This window comes from Aquila chrysaetos, chromosome 16 (assembly GCF_900496995.4).
Source record: "Aquila chrysaetos chrysaetos chromosome 16, bAquChr1.4, whole genome shotgun sequence".
NCBI classification, from domain to species: Eukaryota; Metazoa; Chordata; class Aves; order Accipitriformes; family Accipitridae; genus Aquila; species Aquila chrysaetos.
Genome location: NC_044019.1, coordinates 20902322 through 20930136, shown reverse-complemented (window position 1 = coordinate 20930136; position 27815 = coordinate 20902322). Strand labels below are relative to the sequence as shown.

At 40.7% G+C, this 27815-nt stretch overlaps 1 protein-coding gene across 5 annotated transcripts in view; it reads left to right on the top strand.

Moving 5' to 3' along the window:
• Positions 1 to 27815, top strand: part of KIAA1549L (KIAA1549 like) — a 144512-nt gene that overhangs the window by 73075 nt on the left and 43622 nt on the right. For 4 of the 5 annotated variants that reach the window (XM_041129248.1, XM_041129247.1, XM_041129250.1 and 1 more), the window contains exons 7-14: positions 1073 to 1235; positions 4409 to 4468; positions 6052 to 6203; positions 7661 to 7832; positions 11247 to 11410; positions 17131 to 17321; positions 21239 to 21366; positions 23009 to 23032. In XM_041129248.1, coding sequence (XP_040985182.1) covers positions 1073 to 1235; positions 4409 to 4468; positions 6052 to 6203; positions 7661 to 7832; positions 11247 to 11410; positions 17131 to 17321; positions 21239 to 21366; positions 23009 to 23032 — 1054 coding nt within the window. The remainder of the gene's footprint in view (positions 1 to 1072; positions 1236 to 4408; positions 4469 to 6051; positions 6204 to 7660; positions 7833 to 11246; positions 11411 to 17130; positions 17322 to 21238; positions 21367 to 23008; positions 23033 to 27815) is intronic. The other variant, XM_030039385.2, reaches the window with a different exon arrangement.

Sequence of the window (27815 nt, the reverse complement as noted above, 5' to 3'; positions counted from 1 at the left end):
CAGCAAGATGGGGAAAAGGCATGAAACAACTTCCATGCAAGGAGAAATTAAATTGGCCATGGTTCTCCAACCATGAGTGGTGTAGTGAATCAGGAGCGATCATCTGGAGTTTCCCATAACAGAACTACTCAGGTTTAAAAAAAAGAAGAATCCTTTCACACAGTGGGTAATAAGATCTCGAAGATGTCCAGGTGTAACTGGAGAAAGAGTATGGAAGTTCTAAAAAGCAGTTGGCCAAACATACAGAATAATAAGTCATCAACACTTTTTAAACCCAAGCATATGATGCTTTTATTATACCATGTTTTATGTTTTTACTTAGTGATCCAAATCATAAAAATGGGGTATTTAAATAACATTAATGAATGCTGAATGCTGTCGGCCCTACCTACAGTATCAGTAGCCAAAAAACATCCTAGGGCATAAATTTTCTGAGAAAACCTGTTTTTTCCATTTCTGCCCCACCTTTGCCTGTTTGCTTCCTGCATAACACTGGTGTTTGAGGATCTGATCCAGCACTCACTGAATAGAATTGGTCCTTAAACACAGTCATCAAATTTGGGCTCAGGAAGAAACTGGCATAGAGCTAAAGTGGAGAGGAGAGCAGGTAATCAGATGATGCTAGGAATGGAAGAGACACGATATCCCTTTATTTCATATGGAAAAGGTGTAGGTCTAGATAACTGCACTAGGGAGACAGCAGAGAGAGCAAGACATACAGGCCTAATTCCTCTGCATCAAACACTGAACATTTTTTCTGGTAAGCATCCTCTTCCTCATCGCACATTTCCTGGTAAAAACAGAAGTATTTTCAGTCCTGCCTGCACCTTTTCTGCCTGCTGCCGTCCTCCAGTAACTCTGCATGTGCTAAAGTAGGAATTGAAGTATCACACAAGTAAAGTTTTACACAATCATGTTGAGTGAGCTGTATCTAATTCATTGTTCAAGTTAATGTTTCCCCAGTTTGTTTGCACTGGTTTGGTTGTTTTTTGGTTGTTTTTTTTTTTTTTTTTTTTTTTTTTTTAACTGAGCTGAAGCGCAGCTGCACATTATTTCTTTACCTCTGTTTCAGATTTTGAACACCTCCAATGTCTCCCAAGCTGTCACTCTGTTTTATGTAGTGAACAATCAAAGCACAACTCTAAATGGCACTATTTCCAGCAACCTTCTTAATCAGCTGTCAGCTGAGCTGGTGGGTTTCTACCTAACCTACCCACCTCTTACCATTGCAGAATGTAAGTATGCACCTCCCAGCGCATAGCTCCTAAAGTGAGCCAGCGTCGGGCTTTTGCTTTGCAAACACCGTGAGCTTTGTTGTCAAGCCCACGGACTGTAGGTGTTTTTGCTTGCCTACTTTTTAAACTGGTTTTTTTGTTTTTTAAAAAAAAAAAAGAAGAGGGGGTATTAGGTGGGAGGGGTTCAGCGTTCAGTGTTTACTTTGGCTGCTAGAAACACTGGCAGATAATTAAGAAAACCACATGTATGCTGTCATTAATTAAAAAAAATGCCTGTGCCAGGTTCCAAACAAAATAAAATTGTAGTTTTATGTAAAACAAAACACGGAATGTCCCCAATTCTCCATTTCAGGAAAACTTAGCGCGGCACATGAAGTTCATCTTCAGCCTACTTCAGTGGAAGCGTCGGCCGCCGGTGCTAGCTGCCGTGGCAGGGCTGGGTAGCACGCTTTGAGTGTGTGTTTGGGTAGTGGGTGAGCTCTGTCTACGCTTCTCCATTTAAAAAGTTGTCGGTGTATTTGCTGAACTTCATCCTCAGTTTAAAATGTGGTCTAAGCACTTTAGCATCAATAATTTGCTTGCATTTCAATTGTTACGAAGAATCAGAGGTACAGAGAGCTTAAGTTGTGTGTCTGGGCAGCCTGTGTGGCATATATGCTCTCCGAGTCTGCATGCTAATTTCCCTAAAATGAATAAAGGGACAAGACATTTGATTATGGGGATTTCTGTTTAATCTGCTTGTTAAACTTGGTGTGTGAAATGAAGCTCACTGTAGAGCCGGGTTCTCCGTTCACTGGAGGAAATCAGTGTTCACTGGAAGTGAGAGGAGACAGGGACATGCTGGGACGTCAGTGCATGGTACTGGACTCTGCTTGAGGAAGAGCAGCTCTCGGCTGATCTCGCCGTGTGTAAATCTTCAAGATGCTTGTTAAATTTGAAATACCGTGCTCAAATACCGCTAAAGATCTGCTTAAGCTTCTGGTAGCTATCAAACTCGCTGCTAAGGCTAAACCAGCGATGGAGTAGTTTGTAATTTTTCATTTCACAAGTATTGAAATAATTGGGCACGTAAGGATAGAGCTGAATATGTCTTTACGATCAGAACACTGAACCGAGTGGCTTCCTAGCTTTAGGTAACATTATTAAGGTGCTTGTTCATTTTCTGATTCGAAGAACCAGGCTGCTGGAAAGCGGGCACTGGGGAAAACACAAGTTCCCTTTTTTTGTCAGTCCATTTTATTTGCTGACAGCCCAACCGCAGAGTAATTATCTTGTGCAATCCCTCATCAGTTACTTGCACAACGAGCACTCTGCTGTCTTGTGGGGTAAGCGGTCACTCTCGGGTGCGAGGCAGTCAGGAATCACAGCTAACCCCGGTGATTGTGCAAATCCTTGAAAAAGAAGGAGCGTATGTTATTCTTGAGGCGTTACTTACCTAAATCGGGTCTTTGCAAACAAATAGGTGAAACTGCCCAACGATGAGTTCTTGCACTGCGCTGGTGCGCTTTTGGGTCAGGCTTTCCATTCACAGGGTAAGAGACACGTCTCAGGGTAGGCTTGCGTTTCCAGCAACTCTTTCCACGGGGAAGGGGCGGTGGAGGGAGGCTGCCGACAACGGGCGTGCTCGGGGACCGAGAAGGGGATGGAGACCGTTCATCGGGAGACGGGCTGCTTCCTTTTTGTGGCTGGCGGGTGAGCCTGCCCAAATAGAGCCCTGCGGGCAGGACTTGTCTGCACGGGGTACCCAGGAGCACAAGGAGAAAGCCCGAGGAAGTTTTGATGATGGCTGCGCTCAGTTCAAGCGTTTGACCTCCGAAATAGGCCTGTTGCATAGGAAGAGGATTATGGTGCTTCCCACAAAGGCAATACAGGGGTATGCTTGGTAGTCAGGAGCCGTGAAAGCCATTTGTCATGCAGTAAGAGTCTCATGTGGTATTGCAGTTCTCTGCCGATCCCTGCACATGATGAACTGACCTGATAAAGTCTTTAGCTAGTGGCTCCTTTAACAACTAATGGCTTATATTTCATTTTGGAGCTCTTGGTTTTATTCCCAGCACAGCAGGTATACTGCAAACTCATGAACTTAATGCGCACATAGTGTTTATGGCTTCAGACTGATAGCGTGTCTTGTGAAAATGTTTACTTTGAAAAGTGTTTGATGCTTATTCATGTGGCAGTGTAGTTTCAGTTTATCAAACAAATATTGCGGCTGTTCTCAGAGCGTGTTATTTCCCAGTAGGCTCCGGCGGCTCCTCCAGAGCCTTCGCAGTCTGTCATGGAAATGCACAGCTCGGGACACGCTGTGAAATCCCTCCTCAAAAGCGGTTACTGTGCGTAATCAGATCCTTTGCAATGTTTACTGTTTCAAGCCACTGAAGTTTTAAAATCAGGTAACTCAATAGCAGTGTATCAACATGCAAAGCGTGGATATTTTCTGAATTAAGTTCTAAGTATTAATGCTTTCCGCGTTGCATAAATCTATTGAAAAAATGCTGAGCTGTATAATGAATTAGCAGCATATTGGACTTTACAGTCTGATGCACTTTGGAGATGGAAAAGCTAACAAAAGGCATCAAAACGGCAAACATCAGTTTCTCACAGATGTAAACGCATATGGTAATAATACCTTAAATGGTGCAGAGTGAGAGAGCGAGTACCACGCTCTAAGGCATGTTCGCAGTTTCGTTAGTCTCATTTGTAATTCATGTGGAACTGCACTCTGTGATTGGTGGAATCTGATCCTTGTTTATTTTAATATTCTTTTAGGTTAAAATTGTGGTCTGGATTAAGTAAGGATTAAATCACAGAATCATCGTAGAATCTAATCTTGTTTTCCCCAGGGGATTACTCACAGAGAGAAAGCAGCAGAAATGTATATAACATAGACACATGCGTATTCCCTATCATTTTTAGTAATGGGCAATCCTGTACCAGCCAGTATTTTGGCAACAGAAGATGTATGTTCTGCTTTGTAGGGCAGTGCTTGTACTGTTTACACGTGATGTCCTTTCTTCAGACAGAAGAGAAATTGTAACCCTGAAAATTATGCCTCTAGAACTCCTCCTGGACCATAGTTCAATTTTATTTATCACTGTCTGGTTAACCAGTTTTGGGACATATAACATGTAGGATGTTGGAATATTATGACATAATTTCAACTTTTATTTTTAAAGCTTTGGAGTATCCAAACCTTGATGTCTCAGAGTCAACTAGAGACTACTGGGTGATAACAGGTACTTCTTAATCTCCTTCCCTCCTCCATGCACTTCAGATAATAATTTTTAGTGCTCGTTTATACAAACGCATCGGTGCAGTCATTTTACACAAAAATAAGTGTCTGCCCACTGAACCTTCCTGTTGCATTCAGCTGGGCAAATGTATTTACAATTACTCTGGGGCATAACTGTGATTTGTCATCTTGAACAGAGACGTCTCCTGCGCCCAACGCCCGCCTCAGAATTTATGCCACTTTCATTTAAGCACTTCTGAGAGCAGCATTAACTTCTCAGAGTTTTAAAACACAAACAGGCTTCCCCCCCCCTCCCTTGGACTTGAATTTAAATCTGAAATTAAAAGAGGCTTGTAGATGTAACCCAGGAAGAAAGGTGATCTTTTAAACCGAGGAAATTTGTTATGATTCGCTGACTGTCTGGGTCCAGGAATTTTTGCATCTTTCACCTGAAGCATTAAGCACATAACTTTCTGTTGGTGGAAAAGACAGTGCAGAGAATGCTGTTCGGCTTCAAAATACTTGTTTTACCACAGTCATTTCACTGGTATCACATTCTCATTCACAATTGTTTTGACTTCAGAAGTGATAACTGGGCGAAAAAGAGACCCTTTCCCCCAGATGTCTTTGAGTGAGTAGATACCAAAGCCTTTCTCATCAGTGTGTCTGTACCCAGAGTTGTTTAATGCTCAGGAGAGCAAGAGAAAAGGAGCCTGACATGAAACAGATTAAATTCTACACTCTGCTTCCAAAAGCAGTGTGATTTGGTACCTGTTATATCTATTCGTAATTTTGACACAAAAAATAAATTTATGCAGAGATCATGGTCCTCTGAAGGGCGTGGTACAGCCCCTCCCCATTTGGAGCCCATGAACCCAATACACCATTTCTTGCCTTTGTGCACGTACTGCAATGGAGTATTATTGACATTACAATGGAAACACTGTTTTCAAAAAAAATCACAGTGATCCCAAAAGATTTTTTTAAATACTGTTGAAAAATCATACATATGTATGAACTAAATCAGCATGCAATATCACTTTTTTGAACTTTATGTAAATTCAATATCTTTTTAATTTTACATTCATTTATACTTAGGAAATGTTTATTCAGCTTTCAGTGCTCTCAAACGTAGGATATTTTGTTTCAAACCAACTTGTACCAAATCCTAACTTCAGATTTCAAAACTGCTAGATGAAAAACTGTGGTTTAGTCAACAGCAGGAGCATCTGGCAAGAAGCATAAAACCAGGCAGCTCTCAAATAGGTTTTAACTTGCTTTTTACATTGAAGTTCATATATTAGGTGCTTCCTGCAGCCATTTTGGTAAACTGAAGGCCTAAGAATGTTTTTGGAGGATTTTATTCTCTGAAACATCGTTGACGTTATCCGAGAAGAACAGTGCAGGGGCTGAAACAGAAGCACGTTATATCCCCACTGGGAATTACCGAGGGGGTGTAACAGTGTCCGGCTATTTTTCCTCTAAGCTAGTTAGTACATGCCTGTCCCAAACTGCCCTGCAGACCACGGCTTATTTTGTCTGTCCATGTGAGGTGTGCTGATATGTGATTTTTCTCCATTCCCACAGTTATTCAAGGGGTTGATATTGCATTACTGGGACTGAACAATCAGAGCTTTGCAAGATTAATGGAGCAGCGTTTGGCTCCGCTGTTTATGATGTCCCACCAGCAAGGAAGACGATTCAAACGTGCCACTACCGTGGGCAGCTACACTGTGCAGGTGGTCAACGCGACATCGGTTGCGCCTAGATATGTGTTGAAAAAAGGGCGTTGCATGTGTCCTGCCTCAATTTGTGTAAAAAAAGAAACAAACAAAACCAAAACCAGTTCATCTGGGTTGAGATTCCCTGTCTTTTTTCAGGAATATCAAAGCAGCGAGTGCAAAATGCATGGGTTTCTTTGTCTGCAGTCAGCCATGTTTGCGTGCCTCTCATCTAGAATTTATCATTAGTTAATCAGTGTTAATAAATATTTTCTCTTTGGTTGCTCTGAGGATTGGTACAAAGTACGTATTTTAGCATAAAGTCTCGTATTCAGCATAATGAAGAATTCAAGGCTTTTGTTCATAAAAAAGAGTTTCCTAGGCCTTCCTTTCCTATGTAACTCAATAAAGCTAGAACTTCTTTTTTCTTTTTGTTCAAAAAAAAATGTATGAAACAGTCTTTATACAGGATCAGTCATCAGAGCATGTGGCCACAGATTACATTATTTAGTAGAGATTTCAGTCCTGAGTAATTTATTAATCATCTTGCATTTAGCAAGATTTCCCATTCAGTATTTTGAAATGATCATATTTTGTTTTCTTACTAATTTAGCGAACTGATGCTAGTTGTGGGGGATTCAAAGAGGATCTGTCTTTAAAAATTGCATGACAAGTTATTGCCTTTTTTTTTAATTACATGATGTTTTTCAGGAATTGCTTGTTGTGAGATATAAAACCAAATTACTACTTTTCGTGTTTGCCCACAATTCTGTGTGTTTTCCCACTGAAAGAATTTAAAAGAAGGAACAGGTTTTTACTTGCCCAAAGTGTGAAACTTTGTAATATTTTCCATGAAAACATGACATATTTTATTCCATAACATAATGGAGAAGAATCACCAAACTCCTTTTTCCTCTCATGATTAGAGGTGTTTGACACTTCCTCTACTCTCAGGAAAGACAGAGGTACAATGCAAAAATTTGGCTGGTATTCTGCAGAATAAAATGGAAAGAGCATGGTTCTCTTTATTGTCAGCCTAGGATCAAAAATAATGAGTACAGAAATAAAATGTGAGGGAATTTTTCAACTGCAATATGCCAGTAAAGTATAATAATCAATATTAGGAGAGATTTTAAGAATTCCCTCTTTACAGAGGACTGTAATGTCCAAACACTTGATCCTTTCCTCCTTTTTACTGCATGCTTTTCTTAGTATAGGATTTTACCTTAGGATTATATTTAAAATTTTTTAAGAAGGCAGTCAGTCCTCACTAATCTTAATAGCCTAGGCTATGAAGGGGAGAAGCTCTGATCCTGTGAGAATATTTGCATGGAGCTTATGCTTATACGGGGTCTTGAAGGAGTTCCCTGTGTGCACTGCCTTCGAGTAGCTCCTGGCAGGTTTTGCAATGGTATAATATAAACACAGTTTATTAATCTTTCTCTCTCTTTATTTTTTTTTTTTTTTCCTCAAAGATGGTAAAAATCCAACGTATTCCAGGACCCAAGGAGCCAGCTGAACTGACATACTATACTTTATACAACGGGAAACCTTTGCTGGGCACTGCAGCTGCCAAAATTTTGAGTACTGTTGACTCCCAGCGGATGGCCCTGACACTAGGTTATGTTATTCAAGTTCAAGCTGATCGTAAGAGTTCTTTTAAAAATTCTCTGGTTTAGTCCTTTGTGAAAACACCAGTGTAGGTATGGGGAGCCTCCATTGATCACACAGAGAAATTTCAGCTGCACCTTTCTGAGCAGCTGCTTAAGTCAGGCTGCTCTTTTTCCTGTGGAAGACAGACTAATCTTTTATCATAGTAAATCAAAGCGATATACCAACTGTTATTTAGCTGATCACTGTAAACTCTATTATACAATTAATTTTACACACATACAACTCTACAAACTGAACAATTTTATGGAACTGTAAAGTCAGAATTAATTCTGATGCTAATGAAACCATGACTGCTGGAGATAAGTTGCTATTTAAATAACTTAGCCCAAAGTAAAATGTGGGGCTATCAAGATGTCCCTTATTTTTGACTTGTTCAAAATAATAGAGCTTATTTCTCTCTCAAAGGGATTTTTTTTTTTAAAGAATCATTTTCACCAGGAATTTTGTAAAGTGCACCTCATGGTTCTTAAAGATATTCTTTAGACACAAATCAGAAAAGTGCAGTTGAACAGAACTAGTTGTGTGTATGGACAGTTTTCAGGTTCAAGATATGGTAGTATCATTCAGAATAATGTGGCCAAAAAAGTAATCCATTCTTGAAAAGTAAAGTGTTTTCTATTTTCTCTTTTAAGACTTGCATCAGTTCCTGAGTGATTGTGGGCACAGGTGTTTTGTTAAAAAAAAGGTTTTTTGGATATTCCTATATAATTGCCCCACAGTCATAAACCTGTGGTGGAGCTTGGAGGCTTTTCTGTGCAACAGCAGCTTCATGTATGAATTGATGCCTTTAGCTAACTGAATGTCTCCACTTTGCCAAGGTATTTATCCAGATGGAATTAAAATTATACAGTGGACTTCTGTACTGGATCTCCTTACTGGCTAAACAGCATATAAAATGGGACTCCCTGGTGCCATTATTTCTGCCTGAGGGAGCAGTGATACTGAAATAATTACATGTAATGGTGATAGGAAAAGAAGGGACCACTGTAATAAGTTAATGATGTATCATCCATAAACATATGATTGAGTTAGAAGACTAAAGTATGACATAATTTCCAGAGAATGCACTATATACTGTACCTGATCCTTGATTTGATCATGGTCTGTTACTGGCTTTAATTGGACTGAAACCAGGCATCTCCATTCCTGCTTCCATGAAGTCTAGCATTTAAATTCTAAATTACTTTGTTTTCCATAAGACTATTTCTTTAATGTAATTTTTACTAAAGCAGCCCTAGATAATACATAGCAATTTCCTAGCTCTTTGTGCAGTTTTGTGATTTATGTGAGTATTTAGGTAATTATGACATCTGCTGCTCATCATCTAACTTTGTACTTCCATGGTCTGATAAGGCAGCCTCGTTCATCTGTAGATTTTTATGCTAGTTAAATATGCACAGAATACTGTAAGAAGAGAATATACAGAAATTGAAGTTATGACACCGGGTAACTGAGATTCTGAAGCTAGGGTATTTGAAGTATAGGAGGTAGTTCTAGCTCTATACCTTATTATGGAAAAAAATCCATTTCTTTCCTTTTGGGCATGGTATTTGTAGTCTGTCTTTGTATTCCCAGAGAAAATACTTTGTGTGCATTTCATTTTTACTCATTCTAATTTCTGTTATAGCAGAATGAAAAGTTCTGTACCAAAACACAGTAAGAAAACACATCTACCCTCAGGAGCTCGTAGTTTGGTTAGACAAGACAGATGAATAACAACAAAAAATATGGATGTTCCTGTTTTATAAGTGAGGGACTGAGTTACAGCAAAAGGAAAGGCTTGCTTCAAAATCCACTGAAGTCTTATTGAGTTGAATGAACCATGGATTGACTTAAGGTCACATTGGAAGCTGGTAACTGAATTAAAGATGTAAACCAGGGTTCCTGAATGTCTGTCCTATTAGCCATAAGGTCGTAGTTTCCTCTGCATTCCCTAGAAAGAATAAGTATAATTTTTCAACAATTGTTTGCTGCTCCCACAACAGCAGTCTATAATTAAAGTTACTGTTATCTGATAAAATTCAGATTCAGTTTCCCTCCCCACAGCCCTTTCGTCCCCACGCTAAATGTCAAAGTTAATAATTAAGAATTATGCAAGTCCATTGAAAAGTGAACCTTGAAAGTCTTCAACCTGGCTTTTTGGACAGTCTTTAAGCATGAGGTTACTGTTACACTCTGCGCAAGATATGTACCTAATGGCATTACTCCTACGTCACCCAACAAACTACATTGACTTTGCAAAAAGTTGTAGATCTACAAAGAAAATAGGCTCAAGCTTCAGACAGCCTTTCAGCTGGCTTTCATAACTGCAGCTGAACAAGATGGTATGCATTTGAAGTCTGATCCTGAAAGATGCTGAGTGCCTCTGACAGCTGGTAAGCTCAATGACATTTGAAAGCACTAGTCCCCTAGGAAATGGGAAAGGCTGCTTTACGCTGGTATTCTCACAATTGCCTGTCCACACCAGCAACCAGTGGCATTGGAAAACAAATAGAGATAGCATGGTAAAGTCCACAAAGTATTTCACTAAAACAAAATTCAGCATTGTAAGGAGATTATCTGGTGTTTTTCCAGAAAGAAATGAAATGAGACAGCTGGGGATGTGTCACAGGAGGATCTCTTACGTGTATACAAGTTGAAGGTTCATACTAAGAGACTTTATTCTGATAGAAGGGAATCTAAAATGTTTTAGCATCACTGCATTTCTGAAATGTACCCTTTTCCTGTTGCCATTATTATTAAAACTGCAAGTAGCTCTTTCCAACCTCTTCATTTCCCCTCCTTCAGAAATGATGGATTCATTTTGACCTTAACCATGATAAAGTATTTCTAGAGCACAAGAGAGGCATTTTCTTATTCCCTATTGATATCAATAATAACTATTAGTGTGCTTAGCTTCGTTGGTTTTGAAGAAGCTCTACTCGTTTACTCTTGCTGAGCCAGTAAGACTTTGATACCAGGTATGGGCTCCATGTGTATACTTTTAACACACATGCTACCTTACTATAAGCTGTTACTGGGTGTGAAAAATAATTATGGATGTATTACTTGCACCTTTTTTTGTTTATTCTGTAAATGAACCATTGGAGTGATACCTAATATAGCATCGACTTGGGAGTTGATGGCTGCTTTTGCATGTAACTGATGTTATATGTAACATATAACTAAGTAAGAGAAGAGAGCCCAGGGATTTGTGAATTGAACGGTGTTGCTGAGTCTTTTTTTTTTTTTTTTTTTTACTTAAGGAATACAAAGTTATAGCTAGATTACTAACAGTCCTTTTATACTAATTATTATACGGAGACAGCTGGAGACTGTGTTGGAAGCAGTTCAAATCTTGCGTTTGCACAGTGAGACTTACCGATGCTGGTTTGCAATTTTCCGTAGCTGTGGTGAAGAACCCCCCAAACAACCTGTGGATCATTGCAGCGGTGCTGGCTCCCATCGCTGTGGTTACGGTTATCATCATCATCATCACAGCGGTTCTGTGCAGAAAGAACAAGAACGACTTCAAACCAGACACCATGATGAACCTGCCTCAGAGAGCTAAAGTGAGTGACCGAGCTCTAGATCCAAGACGTCCATTTGCGTTCTGAGGCTTTAACTGTGTTTCTCTGCTAGGTGTAGTTGAAGGATGTTTGGAATTGAAATGGTCGTTACTTACAGCTTGGATCTTTGCACTTCTTCTCTGTCCTTGATACCACCAGTCACAGCGATCACCCCTCCGTTTTACTCAGGACCCACCAACTTCCATCACAGCTCGTCCCTTGCCGCAGTGACGGAATAACCGTTAGGCGGTGCTGCGCGGCCCTGAGCCGTCGGGGCCGAGTGGGCTTTACTCGGGGCGGTCGCTGCCTTCCTAAATTTGAGGAGCTGGGGTATTGTGCCTAGGGTCGTCGGCCGCGCGTCTCTGCAGGGGGCGACGGCTGAAGCTCTGGGCTTTGGCACCCGGTCCTAACCAGAAGTTCTCCGCCCCACTGCTAATCCAGAAAAGACCTTCTTTGAATTTTTTTCAGAAAACTTATCCCACTGCTATTTTTCTTCTAGATGTTTTGCACTTTCTGACTTAGTTGTGGATATTGTTGCTTAGGTTCAAACAATTATATTTTCCTTAAAGTTACTAACCCGTATCAATTCCAAGATGGTTTTTTTTCCAAATCAGATGCGTTCCCAGTTTGATTCTCTGTCTAACAGAAAAATGTCACAGAATGCTGATTTGCCTCCTTAGTGAAAAAAGCCTGCCTTCTCAATGCTTCTGTTAAAGGGCTCTTCAACAGGGCCACTCCAGGTTAGGAGTTTTGAGCCTGCAGAGCCTGTGTGTAAGTCACGCTGTTCCTTCGCCCTTTTGGCTGGCTTTGGTTTTCTCCACTGGCACGGGATTGAAATGATAAATTTTCTCTTTGGTTTCTTAATGCTACCGACAGCAGGATTATTGTGATTTCAGCTCTGTTGCTTCTGCTGAAAAATGTCGATTGGAGGGAGAGTTGAAGGCAGGCATGATGCATATGACAGCTCTTTTCTCCTCATCTTAGGTTAGTTGCAGATGGGTGCAGCTGGTGCCAGCTGGAAAAAGACATTTGTATCAAAAGTGATGTGAAAAAGACATTTCCATTTTGGTTCCAGTATGCTCATCTATTTATCCGGTGTTATCAAACTAGTATTAAGACTAGATTTGCAAAAGTGAAACAAGCAATATCACAAACACAAACAAAAATTAATACCACTGCAGTGATATCATATAGTGTCCCATCGAAACCTCTAAAATGCAAATCATGCTTTATTACGGGCTGTTGCAAATACTGCGCACCACTTGATTCTTCTTATATGTAATCTTAGTCCCAGCTAAAGGACAAAATGAGACAATAAATTTGTACATTGTTTTGAGCTGGCCATCATTACGGGATGCTTTACAGCTGAAGAAAGTTGCTATTTAAAAAAACCCCACTGCTGGTTGAAGGTACAGCACAGAAAAAACTTGAAAGTATTTTAATATTTTAATCCATAGTTGTCATTCCAAAAAGAAAGAGAAAGTTGAATTTTTACTTTTCCTGAGAAATCAGATTTAATCAGGCTGTAAGACACATGGTGAGGTTAAAACCTATTCAGTCAGGTTACATTTGCATCAGCCGTCCATGTCATCAGATGGGAGTCGCATCTGCAGAGCAAAACAATTGGTGCTGAGCTCCCGGCATCCACACTACACTCTGTTTCAGGAGATTTTCCTGCAGACTTGCTCACATTTGCAGCTGGAGTGCAGTAGGTCCACTTCTAGAGTGCATTTCCCTGTTTTGGTATATTTTGAGACTCCATAAAATTTAATTTCATTCATTATATGAGAAGTGATGCATTTCAAAATGAAAGCTAAATTGCTTTCCATTTAGTTTCAGAATGATGGCTCCATCAAAAAGGTTCAGCCAGGTCTAGTTTAGAGTATACGCTGGTATATGGACCATGGAAGATAAATTTTGCAGCGGGACTGGGAACGGGCTAGTTTTGTCATTCCTGATTTCAGCATCTTTACTTAAAATAAGGCTAAGAAATGTATTTTGGGAAGATAATGAAATTAGGCCATTTTGAAAAAGAAGAGTTTTAGCTTTATTTTTAATTCCAGCATTAGGGATGTCGGGAATAGTGGCAATTACTTGAATTGCAGTTGCTACATTTCGTGCAGTTTGGCAATACAAAGAGCTGATGAGCACATATCTGTATCGCATTTAAAATGAATATATTATATGTCATGGCTTAGAAAAGTGCCTGAGACTGCTCGATTAATGTTCTGTACGTGGAGTCACAGCAGAGTGATTTTTAGTTTAAGCAGCAGCTTTGATATTTTGTTTCCGTGTGTCTGAGATTTGCTGTTGAATCACTGGAGCGGTTTTTGGATACCTTTTGAATATCCAGCGAACTGCGTAGAGGGGAGAAGAGAATAAGTATTATGGGCTTCCCACAGCCTTGGATTTCAGCTGGTTTTGTTTTCAGCGGTGCCGTGGTATGTGTTCGGATTCCCCAAGCCCTGTCCCAAGGGGACTGGCGGAGCAGAGCTGCCCGTTCATCGCCGCGGTCCGATTGCTGCTGGGAGCTGCGGTCCGCCGCGGGTCTCGCAGGGTCGGCGGGATAGGGTGCGCGGACGCAGCACGGGGCGGTCGTCAAACACAAAATTTAGCGTTAAATATCCTTCTGCAGCTGGGGGAGGTGATGCAACACAACAGCAGGGCTGCTGCCTGCACCTGGTAATTAGGGAGTGACTTTTGTTGTTGTAACAGCCTGAAGGCTAAAGAAATGAAGTTTAAAAAATGACCTCGCGTAGGTAGTGTAGTTTATAGTATCTTTCTTGGGAGCTGTGTCGCTGTTCGGATTTGCCTTAGCAGTCAGGGACATCTGGACTAAGTTGCAGGGAAGAGGGGCTGTTACCATTTATTTTCTTTTAATCGGCTCTCCAGTTGTAAAATTAAAAGAAGTATAAATTCAGATCGGTGAAATTCTGATGGGAATTTATTTTAATGTTCTTTCAATGCTGTTTTTATTTTGAGCAACTGTTTTTACTTTGAGGTTTTGGATAGATGTTAGCTTTTACATAGCTTGCTTTCTAATTCACCGCATGCTTCTTTAAAGGCTGTAATCTGATTTGTCACCTTTCCTTTCTTTTAGAGCATGAAAGAATAAGCTTGCAGGTGAACAGAGATAAGATCTGCAGTCTAAGTCCTGCAAGCAAAAGCAAATACTGCAGGCCATGAGAAAACAACCACTATCAATTTGATAAAGTGCATGGGAAAAAAAAAGATCAGAGAAACTGTCTGTGTACATAGATATACATGTAGAGGGGAGGAGCTGATCATCCTTTTTTTTTTTTTCTCCTTCTTTTCTTTCTTTTTTTTTTTTTAATACCAACCAGTGTCTTTTTTATGATCATTACAAGGGAAAAAGTCCCAGAAACAACTCCTTATATTCAGTGCGCCCTTTGCCAGGCAATGTAATTTAATGGTCTCATCATTCATTTATTATTTCAAAAGCAATATTCAAATCCCAGTCCTTCGGTCTTTCTCAGTATTTTGGCTGTATTGGACATCTACGCTTGCAGTGCTTCAGCAGTGCCTGATCATGATTTAGTCTTGCCAGTTCCCTTCAGGGGTGGTAAAGCCATCTGCTCCTGTGGGCTTTTACAGAGCAGGGTTCCAAGATAAATTTTATTTAACGCAATATGTCCGCTGATGAGGATGGCTTTTTCAGCTCTTCCTTTATTGCAGTTTGTTACTAGACATGGTGGTAAGTAGAACTCAGACTAAAATAATCCTTCATTTTCTTCCTTTGGCAGATCTGAGCTGGGACTCTGCAGAGTTCTTTAGTAATTCTCATGTTCTGCTGCTTCTGGTTTGGATTTGTTTCGTTTGGGTTGTTTTGGGGGTTTTTTTTCTTTTTTTTTTTTTTTTAAATAAGAGATGACGTATAAGTTGTAACTTCTACTCTTTCGAAGGCATGGAGGGAGAAATAACTGATTGAATCAGCTTTTCTCTTTTGATGCATTTTGCAGAGTATCTGGGAGAGTCTTGACTAACACTTAATATAGATAATAAGGTTGAAAATCATTATTTTGGTTAAAAATATTACTCTCTAGGATGTGGTGCAGTAGTTCTTCCTAGCTGTCCTTCACACAGCTTCTGCTTCCCCTTTCTTCATTCCCTTCCCTTTCGTCGTTTCCTCCCTTCGTAGCTAATTTGGTGACTGCTTTTGTGGTACCCTGCCTTTGGAGGAGGGCAACAGAAGGCCCCGTCAGGGACGATGTCGTCATGACTTGCCATGGGGTGGTGATGGTGAATTGGCATTTCTCTGATATGTTGCACGTTCCATCGTGGTAATGCGCAGAGACGTCTGCTCTCCCAAATCAGCATTAGCCCAGTTAGCGTCTCCTTAATGCACTGGAGCTACTTATCAGAGGAATACTGAAGTACATGAGCGCATTAGAAATCATCAGCCTCAGTTCGAGCAGGAGATTGGGAAGGCGATGCAGATCCCCATAAACAAAAAGCATGTTTTGTTTTGTTTTAAAAAACAGAAGACAGCCCCGTTATTTTGAGACCGAGATCGCCTATGAAATTTATCTGTATTTATAGCTATAGCCCAGATTTAGTAAGGGACAGAACAAGAGAAAATGTTTTTTCAGAGTTCATCCTTTTTCTATGCCATCAGCAAATTTTTTTGTCCAGCTGATTTTCTTCTGGAACTAAAATATTCAATGGCAACATGACAGGAACCTGGGAGAGACTATTCAGTTATTAACTGTCTAATTCTGATGTGTTTTCCAAAGTATGTCTGAGGGTTAAAAATCACCATTGCTCACCTTTGAAGGGTTTTATGGTGCTTTTTTAGCATTCTGTCAATAGTCTTTGTACTTCAGGAAGAGCATCCTTCCAGGTTTTGGTAAATTAATTGCTAGCCTAGCAAGAACATTTTTATGTATTACATGTTTTTTCCAGAGGTGGTCAGGAATTTGAGTGATTTATTTTTCGTATTTTTTTTCCCTTCTCTTTTTTCCAATAGAAAATACAGTTGTTTTTTTTTTTTTTTTCTTCCCCTTCCCCCCCTCCCCGTTCTCTTTTTTTCCAATCAAAAAAGCAGTTTGGAAAGTTAAGATTTGCTTGAACACTTTAATTTTTCTATTAAGAGAATTCACCTTTCGGTGGCTGCTTTGCCCAGAAGGCATGTGTCAGCTCTGCTTGTTCCTTGCAGAACAAGTGAAGTCAATAACAGCCTTCCCAGTAGGCGACTGGCAAGCCAGGGGAAATATAATTTCACTGATCTGAAAAAGATCCTTTTCTGGAAAATGTTGCCCATGAAACTTTGGTGTTTGCCTTTTTTACTTTGTCTTGATTTGGAATAAATTACTCCCACCCTCTTCAGAAACACAAGATTTTTTTCAGGGAAAGTTTTCCATTTTCTGTATGGTCTTATTTTTCTCCCTCCTAATTTTTTCTTCCATATGCTCATTCTTCCATTGTCTCTCAAAGGAATTTCTGGGGGTGTTATGGCAGGGTAAGAAAGGTTAGCCAAGATCAATTTTATACTAACTAATGACGTTTAAAATATGTGGAATGGAGATCTCATCAGAAAATTGGTTGTTGTTAGGCATTCATATGGCAATCTACATATTTTTACCGTTGTTTACGTAATTAAAGAAGTTAAGGGGTAGTGGAAAATTTTATATTGAAGTGGAAATTTTATGTTAACATATGATGCATGCTGGAAATTTCTTTTTTTCTCCTGCTTTTTTTTGCAGCCAGTACAAGGCTTTGACTATGCCAAGCAACACTTAGGTCAGCAAGGAGCTGAAGATGAGGTTTTACCTGTAACTCAGGAGACCGTTGTACTTCCACTTCCAGTTAGAGATGCTCCCGCCTCCCAGGAGAGAGAAATTACTCAGGATGGGAGCACCATCAAAACTGCCAAATCGAATGAAACAAGGAAAAGGTATGGACTGGCATGTTTCCGCAGGGGGGTGGAATAGGGTACATGGTGCTGGTTGCTCAGGAAAAAACTAAGGTTTGGCACCCAGGCTCTGTGTGTGGCAGATGGTTCCTCCATGATGTATATTCTTGGCATAACGCTGGTCTGCGCTGGATGTGTAAGTTTGCTGCAAAATACAAGATAAAATAAAGTGAAGTCTTCACAGATTGTACATGCATAGAGGAGGTGAATGGGAAGTGGATCTCGTATGCATGCCGGTGTTGTACAAGAGAGGAACCCAAATGACACAGGGGATCTGGAGCATGAACACCGATTATTTCTAAAATGAACCAAAAGACAAGACCTCAGCCACTGCAAGTTGCTGTAGCTCCCCTGACAGACTCTGTCATTCCAGAATTGGACCCAACGTCTTCATTAGCAGAAGGGCAAACCCTAAACATCCGCTAAATTATGGAAGACCTCTAGATCCAAAGCATCTACAGCAGGACAAAACTTTTGAGAGTGTAAGAATAGGCTAGATAACGTCAGTGTCTAGGGTAAAGTGTCCCAGGTTTGCAGCGTCTTCACAGAAAGTCTACAGTGTTGTAGGATCACCGATTAGGAAGTCCCCAGAAGCTATCTGGCTCTTTCTCTTCTTCACTGCAGGGTCAAATACACCCCTAAATCAACTTTATCTACCTTTTTTTAAAGTCTTCCAGTGGTGGGATGATCACAGCCTCCTCAAGCAATCTGTTCTTCACTACCTTTCCCGTTAGGAAGTTTTGCTTCATGTCTACCCCCAATTATCATCAGAATAGCTGAAGGTCATTATTTCTTGTCTCAGTCATCTCAGGCAAGGAAAGCAGATTATCCCTTTATCCTAGCCATTTTGCATGTTTTAAGTCCATTTTTCTTTGACCTGCTCTCCTTGAAATTAGTGGAGCATCATCAACTTTTTATTGCTGAAGAATGATACTGAAGGGAAGAGAGGAAAATAAAACTGTTAGGTAAACAGCCTGAACAGAGGTAACAGTTGTTGCCTAGTTCACTGGCATTACAGTCCTTGCCTCTTGAAGGGACTTCATAACCTAAAAGAAGAGTATCGGGATACTGCAGAGAAATTCTAGAGAAAATCAAATCTTCATAGTTGAGTCACCTCATCTTGTACTTGTCAATGCACCATGATATTTGTCCCTTCGGAGTAATGGAAAAGCTTGGAAAACTCGGCACAATATTGCTGTATGCTGTGACAGGGACACACCGGAGCCACCTGCAGCCGCGGGAGGCGTCAGCCCGCACGGCGCAGGGCTGGAGGACCCGGTGCTGCTGCTCTTCGTGGGGGTAGACCTCCCCATTGGTCATAAGCTGAGGTTTTTTCCTACAGAAAAATGGAAACAGAAGGATCCGGAGCTGGTGTCTGGTTTGGCATACTTCTCTGGTTGTATAGTAAATCCCCTGGAATATGGAGAGAGCTGTCTGCAAGGAGCACCGAGAGAGAAGAGTAAACCAGCTGAGAACTCCCCTGGTTCCTGCGACTGCTTCGCTGGGTTTAGGTGTAAACTGTTGTTCTGCCCTTTAATGTCAGCGATGTGTTGTTCACACCATAAATCACTCGAACCACGAGAGTCAGGTTATATAGCCCGTGCGAACCAAGCAGCACTTGTGCCTTTTGAAGTCTTCCGTCCTCTGACGAAATGACTGACAAATGGAAGATGACCGTGCCACCGGCTGTCGTTGCTGGTGCTGGACCACCACAGGTTAAGCCTTTGCAGGAACTGTTCTTTAAAAAATGTTTTGAAGCCTCTCCAAAGCCATGTGTAAACACACACAAAAAATGTAAACCAGGCCTGTTAATTAATCCTCTAACAAAAGTGATTAAGCTCTTCACTCAGTCTTTTGAATGAGTGCAGAAATCCCCCTCTACTTAATCTGCACAATTTTAAACAAACGCTGATAAGCAAACTTGATCCAGGAAATCACAGGAAAGTTATTCTCATTATAAAATGTCTTGAACCTTGGTGCCTTCCTAAGCAAATAACTAAGAGTTAGTTTTGCCTCCTTCAGGGTGATTACCTGAGTAAGTGAGAACATGCAGAATTTTAGCCTTTTTTCATTTCCAGGAGCTGTGTCTGGGGATGGAATTTAATGGTTTCTGAAGATGAAGAAATATTTCTTGACCTTTATGTATTTGCTCTTTCGTGCAGGCTGCTTTGCAGCCTGGAAAGGTCAATTTAAATCAGACCTCCGTGAAGTGGCTGGTAACTGATCAGAATATCTTCTCTGATATTACCACTGAAGGAGTCTTCACAGTTAACAATACGATGGCCACTTAAAAAGGATGACTATTTAGATCAGTGGCAGCAGAAATCATTGTGCAAGCTATCCATGGTCGCTCCTTTCCTGATTCCCAAGTGGAGCAGGTTTTCTTCAGGTGTTGGTCTGTCCATGGATGAATTTTTTTTTACTGGGCTGGGATTATTCATTAGCAGTGCCAGACAGGTTTATAGGGAAGGAATGCTACTTTCCAAGAATATTTATTCTCAATAGAATTTCACAAGAAAATCCTCAGGCTGGGCTGACCTGAGCTGTGTTGCATGCTGAGTTCTCCTGAAACCCTGTAGTTGGAAAGAGCCTGTCTCAAATTATATATATTTCCACCTAGGTTGTCATCAAAAGAGAGTCCCTAAGGATTACTTTTCTCATACTTGTCCCTTCCTGTTCTGACCACAGTAAATGCTCTCTACTTACACCAGACAGGGCAGTCAGAACTGGAGGTAAATGAAAGTTTCAAGCTGGCAATATAGTATTGGCAATAATTTACAGGATGGTTTTGACAGTTGTTTTGCTTTAGCACCATTTTCTGGATATAAAGCCATTGTGACAGCAATAGAACTTGATTTGATTTTTTTCTCTGTAAATGAAAGTCCTTGTGACCAAGTCCTTTTTTTTTTTTTTTTTTTTTTTTTTTTCCTCCACTGCAAACTCTTTACATTATCCTGTCATTGGCCATGACAATCCAGTGATTGCAGATAGGTGCATGAATACCTATCCAGGTCCTGTGGACACTTTTCATTCCCGTTGTGGCAAGTTACACGTGTAGAAACAATGTGACACCATGTCTGGATGTGGAGGAGCACCAAATTTAGCATTTTCTAATTTGGCCTGCTTTTCTCAACATGTGCATTAGGATTTGAGTAATTTGCCCACCCCCAAAAGAAGAGAACTTCTGCTGAGAGCTTGCTCCCGGTGCAGCCCAGAGTTACGCTGCTGATTTCTGTTCTTGCTCCTCGTTGGGACTGAACGCTCGCAGCAGTTCTGCTCTGCCCTCCCTCCTCACCCTCTGCAGGGACCAGCTCCAGGGCAAGGATATGCAATGGCTGAGTAAAACAAGCATTTTCTTATGAGTTTCAGCAAATAATGGTGCTGGTTAAACCAGGTCAGGTGCAAAACGGAAAAAAGGAGAATTTTCTTATCACATTGTGTGTGCGTACGTGTAAAGTGAGTGAGTGAACTTTGCATTGTGGCTGACAAAACAGTTGAGTGTAAACGCAGGCTAAATAATAAAGGAATTAGTTTAGCCATATACACAAAAACAACGGTCTGCTTTATTTTAGCTGTATAGCTGACGCTGAATTGATAACAGGATTTTTTGTCCTCTGCAGTGCCGCTTCTGTCATTGTGGGGGTTGTGCGTGAGAAGCGGTTGCATTCGATGCCACTAAGATGCCTGTCAACCCCAAACTAATTGAGAAGTCGTGTTCTCCTACCACCGCTCTGTTCCTGCCTTTACTGTGTTTCTGTGTGCAGTTTATATTCTGTCTCCTTTTGGTACAAAATCAGACTTGAAAACTCAGTGATGCAAACTGTGCGAATGAAATAACCTTGAAATAAGGTTTATAAGGAAGAACTCACAGCCTCCCTTGTTGCTATGGTTACTTGCAGCCGGTCCCCGAGTCAGAACGGCTCCATCATCAGCAACGGGTCGGGAAAGCCCAGCTCCGGCCGGAGCTCCCTCCAGAAAGTAATGGCACCGCAAAAAGTGACAAAAGACGAAGGAAGGAAAAGAAACGGTGAGAAGCGTGTCCTGGTCAAAGCCGCTTGCGGTCGCCCCTGTAGCTGTACCCACGCAGGCGCCAACTATGTTGAAACCATCTTCCTATACCTTCAGCAGTACTTAGGCATTTTCTGTTCGTAGCTGGTTGTTTTGGTTTTGGTTTGGTTTTTTTTTCCCCCCCTTTACTGCTATAGCTGTTTCTTAACCCCACATGAAGCAGTATGGTGTTTACTCTTTGTGTGGGCCTTTGCAAGTTTTCTTTCTTTTTTTTTTCCTTTTTTCTTTTTTTCTTTAAATACCAGTAAACTAATGAAGCCATGATGCTGCTTAGTAGGTAGACAGGGTTTACAGCTGGTATTTTTCTGTGTAGAGTCTGAAGATACTTATTTCCATTACTGCTGTTGCTAAGCTGGCCCAGATCTGATGAAGATGAATTAATTAGGTAAAAATTAATTTGAGAAAGTGCGAGGCGTCCAGAGCTTTAACTTTCTGTCTTTTATCATCCTTGTCATACCTTTTTGTTATTAACACTTACTGGCAGCTTTTCCTGATGCACCTAGGATGTTATGCTGGATGTTTTTTACAAGCCCTTGGTTGATGGTGGCGACCTTGAGACTTGAGATGTATCAGGAACATCTGATGAGAGTAGAATTCAATCCCCTTTCTTCCTTGCTTTCCTTTTGTCTGTCTCTCTGCCTATTTCTCCTGAGTTACAGCTTTGCTTCCGTAGCTATATTTTCCATATGAATAGAAAACACTGTGGCTGAACCAATTGATCACTTTGCTCCAAAGGGAGGGAATTAAACTGGATGTGGTCTCATCAGATTCTGTCATGAACACAAGTCTGTAATTCTTCTTTGTCAAAAATGGAAGTGTGGGTGGAAGGACTCGGATAAAGAGAAAATCTTAGTGTAGATCTCTTCTCCTTTCTCCAGTAAATCGCCTGAGTAACCTCTGTGGAGCACTCTGATGGCAACCCTGGTATCACATCATATCATCTCTTGATGATCATTATGCCTAATACTAAAGTGTCACACAAAGGCTTTGCTGCTTTAGCAGGAATACAGTGTGATACGGAGACAGATACAAAGCACCAGAGATGGCCTCTGTTACGTACAGCAAAATCATACCGCGTTTTTTTATGTGTCCTCTGTTCTTTCCGTTCATGTACCATAGAGCATTGCATCTTGTGGGGACCATATAATCGATATAACTGTAGTACTCTGTTTTTAAATCAGCTTCGCTGAGATTTGTGCGCATTTGCAAATTCACACAGAGAAGTGAAGTTGTTAATTTTCTTTTGTTATGTGTTTGTCACCAGTACTGCTTTCTTCTGACAGACCTGTCACTTTACTGATTACTCCAGACCTGTAATAGTAAGTATTCTGACTGGTCTTTCTCAAAGAGGTCTTTTTTATAGACAGCATAACAATATTTCATGGTTCTAAGTTTCAAGGGTCGTAATTATTTTTTCACTGTTTCAAATGTAGCTTATTTTACGAGCCAACAACATTCATGGTTTCCAGAGTTAAAAGCTGTAATTTATGCTGGTTTTTTTCATCCCTACCCAGGAAAGCCAATATTCAAAAACAGTGTCAGGTGGCATTTACACATGTAGGTAAAATAATTTAGTGAAGGTTTTTTTTTTGTTTTGTTAGGTTTTAAATCTTCAGAGAAAATTGGTGAGAACTCCCAGGTTCTTTGTTACAGAATTGACTAACGCCTAACATCCTTTCTTCTGATCTGGACTGTAGTGTCTTTCTAGGATGTACACATGCTGCTTCAAGAAATCTTTCAATGTAGTATGAGGGAATACTGACCCTTTATTTTAAATCTTAATTTCATTATAATTTTAGCTTCAACTTTATTTGATAACTATGCGCTTTTCAAATTATGCTGGAAAACCAATAACGGCTTTATTTACATCTTTATTTTACCTTCTGTCTTCTGAAAAAAAGCCTGAATAATGATGTAACTTAATATGGTCAAGGTGCTCCTTGTCTGAAGCAGCTAAGTGATTTCTAGTTCTCGCGCCATAGGGAAAACATCTCCAGTGTATACTCCATTCATACTGTGTATTCTTGTCATTTGTTCCTACTGCATGCTGGCACCAAGATTTTGAGCTCCTGTGGCAGAAAGGAAGAGCAGTATTTGCCATTTTAAAAGTAGTAGTACTGCATATATACAAAATATGGTAAAGAGATAGGCTGTTTCTGTCTGACTGTTCTGGCTTTGAAGGAACCTGTGCGTGAAACACCTTATCTGCAGAGCCCTCCTGGTAGACTTCAGCCACTTCTAGAGGAACTTCTTCACTTGACTGCCATGGCCCTATAAAGGGTTGCCTGGTAGTCTCCAGGCATAGATATGAAAGGGAATAAATTCATTGTTCCCTGGTAAAGAGATGGGGACTTCTTAGCTGTAGGTGTATCTTTTAAGATATGTTTAGGAGAGTTTCCTCATACAACCCTTTCAGAACAGCTTCTGAAAAGTAAGATGTCTACATGGGAGATGAAATGGCCTCCCCCTTACCAGAATTATGGAGCCAGCCCCACATTTATTCTTAAATGCATGTGCAGATGTGTTTTTGACTTTCGAGTTGTGTGCTTCCAAAAGCCCATTGAAGTTGAAATTAAAAAACAAAAATCAAGGCACCCGTTACTTTTCGTCAGGGAGCTTACGCTTTGTTTCCCAGTGCTATGATTACAAACACTGTTGTCATCTCTGATATTTTGTTCTTTTTGCAGGGTTTTCTCTTTATCCAGCGTGATTAGCATCGGTAGAATGTGTTGGCTGTTTTTCCTTCCAGTTTAAGAAAGAAGCTGCTTTTCTCCTAGTTTGTCTGAACCTGCTCCAGCTCTCTAGCCTGGTTGTAGGCTGCCGCCTTTAATGCGCATGTCAGCAAAAGCAGCAGCATATTTTCTTCTCTGAAAAGCAGCATCTTTAAAATTGGAATGAATCCCTTGATGGTCACATGTTTGATTTGGGGACTCCAAGTTAGAATGGCTCATTAGTTGCCATAGTTACAGACCAATTTTAGATTCTATTTCTTGCTGACATTTAGTTACACGGAAAAATGACAGCACTGGATGTTACCTCAGTACATAAACTCTATATGGCTTGTATCAAAATTGACTGCAAATGGAGTGTGTCAGGGCTGAGAGTGAACAATGTGAAACCAGCATAGACTGACAGGCTTGGCCTAAGGACCTGATGTTTTGGAGGATCTGGAGAACTCTTTGGCCAAGCCTTATTTCTACAGAAAACAAGAATAAAATATCTATTTGTATTACAATAGTGATAAAGTTTGGTAAGATAATTGCATTTTTTTCCTTTTTTTTTTCTTGGAAAACACTTATTAGTATTTTAATAGGAAGTTTGCTTTCTAAAAGTTGATGAGTTGTGCTTTCATTTACTTTGGGCACTTAAAAAAAAAAAAAAATTAAACCCTTTTTTTTAAAAGTGCCCAACTGCATATATTAGAGGATTGTGAGATGAATGAATCAGCCAACAGAGGTACGGGCAATTTCCGAGACAGGTTTGTAAGAGAGCGTGGAAGAGAACAACAGGATATTAGCACTTTCACCTATCATTTTATCAGGCCAAACATCGTTCAGGGAGAAGCGAATGGCTGAACCCACACATACTTGAAGAACTATAGCAGCCTACAGTAAAACCTTTCCTTTCACCAGCTCCTCACAAAATGAAGCCAGTGAAAGTTGTATAGGTTGTTTTTCCAACTTTTAAGTGCTTGATCTTGCAACCTTCCCATTACCATCTTTGGGAGGGCATGATGGCTTGTTTGCTTTGTGAAAAACAAAAGCTTTAGTTTGCTAGCAGTTCTTAATGAAGCCTGTGACTCCATACCTTTTGGGCTGAGAACTTGTATAGTTGAGCCCAGTTTTGTACTTGAACCTCATCATCACAAAGGACACGCACCACAGGTGGAGATGCGCAAGCAGCATTCCCAAAGAGTCAAACTTCCTTGTGTAAGAAACTTTCCTTTCCTCCTCCTAGGAATCCCAGCTGGAACACTTCGTCTCATCGTCCAAGTGTTTGGACATTGTCTTTAAAAATAGATGTAACTTTTCAGAAGCCTTTCAGTCAAGGGCCTCACTCCTTTCTAAAATATCAGTCTCTAAGACTATAATTTTCTCTGTGCAGACAGAAGCTGTCACATAAATTTTTAATTCTCTTTTCCTTTGTTCTTCATAGGGATATCTGAAAATCAGGTGTTTGCAGGAACAAAGTACTGGGGAGGAAAACTTAGCTGTATTATTGGCTTAGCTAAAATCAAAGGGATTTTTGGATGTAATTCAGCTAAGCTATGATACACTGCCTCCTTTATTCTACAGAAGTGTGGGCCACCAGTTTTCACACAGTCTGATGTGGCTCAGCGTCAGAGCCAGCTTTTCTGAATTTCTGAGCAGTTGTCTGTAGTGACTTAAATTAAAATGAAATATGGCAACTGCAATTGAATCCAGTAGCAGCGATGTAGCAGTCTGGTTTGACACAGAGTTAGCTGGAGGATCTGGTGTATCCCAGCAAACATCCAGCACCCTTCATCTGCCTTTTCTGTGCTGGGTGGGGTGAAATACAAGTTAGAGTGGAAAGGGCTTCATCCTGCCAAATTTTGGTCCTTTAAAACTGGCTTCCTAACCTAACCTAACCAGGTAGGCTCTCCAGTGACTCCAGAGGGCCATAGCTAATTGGAACAGATCTCTCTGCTCTGGAGGTACTTGCCCTTCTCTTTCCAGTAAGGAAGGAGCCCAGACAAGTGCATTGGAGCATCTGGGCAGATTTGAAGTGAGATGTTTCCCTTTCATGATGCCTGTGTCTCTGAAAGGCTGAGAAATCAGAGTGCTAGAAATAATTTCTGGTGCAGAGAGAGGAGTCTATTCTTTTCATCATTTATTCCCTCATCCTGAAGCATTAGCTTCATTTGCCCCACAAAGGGTGTTAGCGGGGATCTTGACCTAACTCTTCACCTCCTCACAGTAAACTCCTAGGCTTTTCTGGACTAATTTCTTGACATTTAACCGGGGGGGGGGGGGGGGAGGGGAAAGAATGAACAAAATCCACATGTTCAGCTGAAATGTCTCATATTGGTACTAGTTACTATTCTCCTTGAGCCTCCGAGAAGCTTTACATGTTGATTCTTTCTTTTTTCTCCAAAGATTTCAGCTTGTGTGACATATAGCCTGATTTTTCCCCATACTGTTTCCATTTCTTCCACTTCTTTTTCTTGTGTGTGTTTTTTTTTAAATATAGAGAGCATTGTGACCCTGCTAGCATCCTGCTGGTGACAGTGAACCCGTTGTTTCTTCAGACGGAGCCAATAGCATTTCCCACCGCTTTCCCCTCTTGGTTTTGCTTTGTAAGAGGCAGCCAAGTGTTGTAACCTATTCTGTCAACTTCTGAGCCATGTTTCTGAGCCTCTTCACACTCCTACAAAAGGAAAAGGTGCCGGTGCTCCACCGCCTCTTTCCCCAACGAGGGAGTGGGAGAAAACCAGCACCTCCAAGCTGCCCATACTGTGTGAGTGGGGCCACCCAGGTGCTGTATTTGTAGGCGTGGTAGAATTTGGGTAGAGTAAGGGGAAAATACTTTGGCCTTTTTTAGGTCAGCATGGCTAACCCAGCTTGCCTTTTTTTTTTTTTTTTTTAAGCCAGTCTTTTTGATTGCTTTTCTCATGGCAAGAAAATACCTTATCCTACGTTGCTGAGGTGCCTGTTGCAGCAGACCTCTGAAGGAACTGGGATCTGCAGGTGGTTGCGCAATTAAGTATTTCTTGATTCACGTCTGCCTTCCCCTCCGGATGAGCTTTACTCTGCCACTAATTGAGTCTGACAGCAGTTCTCATCCAAGCAACGGTGCAAAGACTGTGTAGATGTTCGTGCCATCAGATCCAGTGGCAGTCTGGGTGTTGTGATCTTTCACTAACATGCCAGCATTGAAGAAGACAAATGTACGGTTTTATTGTGCAAACAGAAAACTATTTCTGCAAAGCTTTTTTAAACTCACAGAGCACTACTTTCTTAAAGAAGTGGCTTCCGTTGTATGGCTTCTCATGCCTTCCCTATCTTGTTGGTATAGTCATCATCCTTGTCAGTTAAATATTTTTTTTTAATTATTGAACATGTCTAGGATGGTATTACAGAAGTGCCAGCCAAGAAAAGGGGCTGATGGATTGATTCTCTACAAACGTTATGAAATACACGGTCTCTTTTTGAAAGACTTTGATATTTAAATAGATGAGGCAGATGTGGTTTGAGGAGAAGACATAACCACAGAGAGATATTCTTGCTTCTGCTTATAAGGACAAGAAACCTTCGTAGAAAGTGAACGAAACAAGCAGCTAATACAAGAGTAGACACCCCATGTATATAGTTTCATAAAAAACCCTGCAAATACCAGTTTAGAGATCTCAAATGACCTGCTCAGGTAACTCTTATTTCAGGATCCCAG